The following is a 5,948-nucleotide window of genomic DNA, read 5'->3' as shown; positions in this document are numbered from 1 at the left end:
TTCTTGCTAGAAATGGATAGATCATGAGTAGTTCGTGTTACGCAAGTGTCAGCGACTGGCAAAGCATTAACCAACGCTATCTCCCGTAGTCCCGTCACCAGGTCCATGTGTGGTCTCAATGATACGGTGATACCCCCCATCGCATCACTTGATCCCAACCAATCTCACAGGATAAACTATTCTACAAATAAGTGACAAGAAATTAACAGGCAGAGATGATTGGTTCAACAACTATCAGGAGAATGCATGTATCCCTTTCACTGGTTACAACATGGATTACAATTTACAAGTGCTCGACTCCTTGCCATTCAAGCAAATTCCAATCACCCATTCCCTGGGATATGACAATTTTGACAGTACGCCCACGTGAAACATCCAGCAAGAACTAAATTTAATCTCCCTGTGATGACCATTCCTCGTGTCATACTTGCAACAATCAGAGTATATATGGATCTTTCTTCTTCTTTTTACCATTTGTAATAGCGAAGAAAAAGGAAGAGAAGAGAACAGCAGAGAAGAAGGAACAGGAACAGCAAAACCAAATTTTAAGCGAAACGCTTCTCGGGACGTACAAGGGGGACAGTACGGCGGCGGTGGCGGCGGTGGAGCTCGCTCCTTGTCGTAGCCGTAGCCCGTAGGTCACAGCTTGACGACCTCCGGGACGTCGACGGGGTAGCGGTGGATGCAGTCGTCCCAGGGCCCGTTGGTGGGCGTCTTGATGCTGCGGAGGCACTTCCAGACGGCGCTGTTGCACTTGAACCCGCTGCCGAATCCGATCTGCCAGACGCGGTCGCCGCGGCGCATGCGGCCCTTGGCCTCGATGTAGGCGAGCTCGTACCAGAGGGAGCTGCTGGAGGTGTTGCCGAACCGGTGCAGCGTCATGCGGGACGCCTCCACGTGGCGCGGCGACAGCTGCAGGTTCTTCTGCAGCTCGTCGATGACGGCGCGCCCGCCCGCGTGGATGCAGAAGTGCTCGAACGCCAGCTTGAAGTCCGGGATGTAGGGCTTCCAGGTCTTGTTGATGAGCTTGCGCCCCACCAGGCGGAAGAAGAAGAGCAGCTGCTCCGACATGGGCAGCACCAGCGGGCCCATGGTGGTGATGTTGGACTTGAGCGCGTCGCCGGCGATGGCCATCAGCTCCTTGGAGAGCGAGATGCCCGAGAAGCCCTGGTCGTCCTCCTCCTGGTACACGCACCGGTACGCGCGGTCGTCCGCGCCCTTGTGCGTCCTCACCACGTGCACCAGCCGGTACTTGGCGCGCCGGGCCTCGCGCCGCCGGTTGGACAGCAGGATCGCCGCCGCGCCCATCCGGAACAGGCAGTTGGGAAGCAGCATGTCGCGCCGGCTCCCCTGGTAGAAGTTGGGGGTGATGATCTCGGTCGACACCACCAGCGCGTTCGAGTTCGGGTGCACCTGTGTGTGTGTATATATGAAAGAATTAGAAGGAATTAATCGACCTATCAGTAGTAGTAGGTGGTCAGTTACTTATTAATTATTACCTGGAGCATGTCCCGCGCGAGGTCGATGGAGATGAGCCCGGCACTGCATCCCATCCCCGACAGGTTGAAGCTCCGGATGTTGCTACGGAGCTTGTACTTGTTGATGATCATGGCGGACAGCGACGGCGTCGGCGAGAAGAGGCTGCAGTTGACGACGAGGATGTCGATGTCCTTGGGCTTGAGCCCCGTGCGGCGGACGAGGTCGTCGATGGCGGAGAAGATGACGAGCTGCGCCTCGGCGCGCGAGGCCTCCATGCTGGGGTTGGGCGGGATGTAGTGGTTGGCGGGCGGGAGGCACGTGTCCTCGCCGAGCCCCGAGCGCTCCAGGATCCTGGTCTGGAAGCGCACGCTCTTGTCGTCGTCGCTGATGAGGCGCGTGTGCTCCATGAAGGTGGCGAAGGGCACGCGGCAGCTGGCGGGGGGCTTGTAGCAGGCGTAGTCCACCAGGTACACGGGCCTGGGGCGCGACATCACGTACACGGTGCCGACGAAGACGACGAGGAACGCGGAGCAGAGGATGTGGACCAGGTCCAGCTCCAGCGACCGCCACAGCGAGAGCAGCTCGCCGGGGCCGAGGCGCGCCAGCTCCAGAGCCGTGGTGGCCATCACCGGCACCAGCAGCAGCGTCAGGAAGTGGTTCACCAGGTACTGGTACCCGAGCTTGACGTACTTGAGGTTCACCGACCCGGAGAACACGCCGCCAGTCGGCATGTTGTTGTTGCCCGCCTGCTGCTGCTGCTGCTGCTCACGACTAGCTAGCCTTTGTTTGCCTGCGACGACGCCTCTAGCTCTCGGCAGCGTCTTGGCGGGGGACGCTGCAACCAAACCAGCGTGCCGTGCGTTGCGCACAGCGGAAGAAAAGAGCTTGCTTCCCTAGCCGGGTGCGTTGCGGTGCGGTGTTTGTGTGTTTGTTTGCGAAGGAGGTGGTGCCGTGGTGGGGTCTTAATATAGTGGGGGAGCCGCGAGCGAGGGCGAGTGACACCCCTAATTAAATCAGGGGCAGATGGGTAGTTTAAATGAGATCCCGGCTACCGCCGCCAACCAGAGCCCAGAGAGTTGCCGCCTGGTCTTGTAGCGGGGCCCGCCGACTGGCTAGCTGCTCCGGGCCGGGGCGGTTGCTAAGGCTATTGATACCTAGCTTTTTCAAGTTATTGATGACAAAAACTAGGTTATGTTTAGTTCCACTAAATTCCCAACTTTGACACTATGTAAAAAGAAGATTCCCTGTCACATCAAACTTGTGGTATATACATGGAGTACTAAATATTGATGAAATCAAAAACTAATTGCACAATTTGGTTGTACTTTACGAGACGAACGTTTTGAGTCTAATTAGTCAACGGTTGGACAACTAGTACCAAATAAAAACAAAACGCTACTGTACCTACAGTGTAGCTACAGTAAATTGGACGTCCCCAACTTGGGCGAACTAAACATGAATCTCTCTCGGTTTCTGTTATGACAAAAACTGGTAGAGCAATACCTGAAGTTATTGATACCTAGTTTTTTCAAGTTTTTGTTATGACCCATAGAGCAATACTTGAAGTTAGATTCTTTAAAATTGAAGGATCTAAACACCTTTACTAGTTTTTTTTTTTGGCTCAGAATTCAGATTTTAGAAACTAAAGACAAAAACTGATTTTTAAAAATTCAAAACTGATCCAGGTAGGGCAACGAGTGCGATAACCGGTGAATGAACTCGATCAATCTCCAGGATCGGTTCGACGGCTGGTTTGGACGGTCGTCCTGTTCACTTGGCTTATAAGCCGTACTTTTTTAACCAACGAACAATATTTTTCTCTCACAATAAATCAGTCAACAATAGTTTCAACCATGGCTTATCAAGCAATCGAACAAACCATGTGTCGACTATGGTCAGGAAGGTACGTACTGTACTACCTACGGTTTCACGGCTTTGCCTAGCGCAACTTGGATCAGCAGTCGATGGGCCGTTTGCCAACCGCCAAGGTATCATCAGGTATGAAAGCGTCAGAACTCAAAAACAGTCGCATATCAGCAGATACTCGTTACCTGGGTTATATGAAAAAACATGGTTTTCCAAAGGACGGCGCATACACGGTCGGTCAGACTGTCTCGGTATCAGTAGATATGCTCGTTGCCTGGATCATATGTATGGACGAATGAAAGAAATGCATGGTTTTTCCGAGGACGACGCCTCATACGGTCGGTCAGATTGTCTCGGAAGAAATACACGACGAATCACATAGATGGTTTTTTGCCCGCTCCAAACAGCTTCCAGAGCTTCTCCCTCGTCGCTTTGCAGTTCGCACGGCCAACATGATTATCGATATGAGCTAAACCTAGCTGGTATCAATAATGGATCACATTTAGTCAAATCTAGCCATATTTTAATTTAGTATTTCGAAGAAATAGATGTAACAAGCAGCATGTGAAAATGTCATCCATTATTGATGCTAAACTATACATACTAATAGCAACAACTGCTAGCTAGCATGACCATCACATGAATGAGAAACATTAACAGAGTTATTAGATTATACTCCCTCAGTCAAAAAAAAAAAGTTTTGCTATGGTATTTATGTCGGTTAAACTTTTCTAAATCTGATCAGCTTTGTAGAAAATAATAAAGCAACATTTGTATATCTAAATAAATTTATTATAAAAATAAATTTAGCAATTTATCTAATGATACTAATTGTGCACCATAGAAAATTACGGTGTTTTTTTTTAATTCCAAAAATACTTTGCATCATAGGACATCTAAATTCTAAATCACATTAACACCGAAAAAGAGTGCATCCAAACACACCATGAAGCTCATAAATCAAATATTTTAGAAAATTATGGTGTTTTAAAATTCCAAAATTACTTGGCGTCACATGGCATCTAAATTGTAGATCGTAGAAACATTGAAAAAGAGGGGAAAATATTCGCTGTTTGCCTAGCACAGCTTCGTGGCCCGTCAGTAAGTGGTGATACCGATTGGCCGTTTCCCAACAGCCCAGCTAATCAAAGTATGGAAACTTGAAAACTAAAAAACCGTCGAATTTCGGCAGACCACAGGTACCATGGACGACCATTATACTCCTTTCGTTCAAAATTATAAGTCATTTTACGAATCTTGAGAGTCAAAACATCTTAAATTTGACCAAAATTATAGAGAGAAATACAAAGATTTATAGCATCAAATAGATATACTATAAAAATATAATTAATAAAAAATTTAATAATACTTAGTTAGTAGCCTAAATGATATTATCTTATTATATAAATTTGGTCAAATTTTAAATGCTTTGACTCTTCAATATTTTTGAAACAACTTATAATTTAGGAAGGAGGGAGTATTTATTAATCAGTGTTACTTCTGTCTGCAAGCTAGGCTAGCCGTTGGAGCACTTCGTGCCATTGTAAATGCTAGTGCCGTAGCGTGAGCTCCAGGGACCAGCCAATCTTCAGAGATTTTCGGAAAAAGACACGCGGGAGAAGGGAGGGAAACCGGTGGCCACGGCTCAAATAAACTGATCGTTGCATCTGTGCTAGCACTGATAAAATCATATGCCTACGCCAGTAGTAATTAATCAAAGGTATAGATGTTTGCTTGAAATAATAGAAAAGAGAGGCTCAAATATGACTACAGCACATGTTTCCCACACGTTGTTGCTGCCGCATATCGGATCAGCTGATTAGGTCTCTGCACAATTTAAAGGGAAATTACGTAAAACAAATAAGGCCGGTAAGAGGGAAATTTCTCTTTGTACAGCTTATTCAGAAACGCAGAAAAAAAACCCTTCTAGAGAGATGCCATAGAGCATTGAAGGAAGCGGCAGGACTCCTGCTCCTCGTGTCTTTTACTACCTTGCAGTCTGCTGTCTGCACAGCAAGGGTACTTCTGTATGACTGCGCACTCCGTGAATGGTTAGCATGATTTGTTTACCTTGCTTGTGCGACGACTGGGTCAGAGCCTTGCAATGACAAGTATTCCAGGCCTGCCACATGTGCAAATTAATCCTCGCTGGTACCTTCTGCTTGCACACAATTAAAGCCCTGCTGCTGGATTATAAAGGTACGGTAAAAAACTTGATCAGCTACGGATAGATAGCCGCAGGTATTTCAGTTTAAGAAGAAGATCTTCATTCGAGAAAACCTCTAAACTCCTGTTCCACCTATACATAGCGGCACTGCACCTTCGTGAGATGAGCTAATCATAAACCTGTGCTTTTGACATGGGACAGACAAGATGGTTTTTTTTTTACCTTGCTCGGGAGAAAATCCCAAAAACAACACTCGGGTACACCACACCTGGGGCTTGAACAGCGAGGGTGCTACTGAGAGATCAACATGAATGCGCCCGCCCGATTTTCGCATAATGCACTGGCAAGCACCCCAACAGTTCGTCCCTAAGTTTTTCCCTTGTTTGGAGAGAAAAGGATGAAAAGATCATGAGATGCTGTTCGTTCAACTGCGCTG

At 47.9% G+C, this 5,948-nt stretch overlaps 1 protein-coding gene across 1 annotated transcript; it reads right to left on the bottom strand.

Moving 5' to 3' along the window:
* Positions 1-216: 216 nt before the first annotated feature.
* On the bottom strand, positions 217-2,428 carry LOC136535452 (3-ketoacyl-CoA synthase 6-like). Its single transcript, XM_066527717.1, has 2 exons — positions 1,500-2,428; positions 217-1,413 (listed from the first exon to the last, which is right to left on the bottom strand). Exons 1-2 carry the CDS (start codon positions 2,208-2,210, stop codon positions 640-642), a joined length of 1,485 nt encoding a protein of 494 aa, XP_066383814.1. The 5' UTR covers positions 2,211-2,428; the 3' UTR covers positions 217-639.
* Positions 2,429-5,948: the final 3,520 nt, after the last annotated feature.

This window comes from Miscanthus floridulus, chromosome 2 (assembly GCF_019320115.1).
Source record: "Miscanthus floridulus cultivar M001 chromosome 2, ASM1932011v1, whole genome shotgun sequence".
Lineage (NCBI taxonomy): Eukaryota > Viridiplantae > Streptophyta > Magnoliopsida > Poales > Poaceae > Miscanthus > Miscanthus floridulus.
Note: the sequence above shows the minus strand (reverse complement) of the source record. Positions and strands in the feature narration are given on the sequence as shown.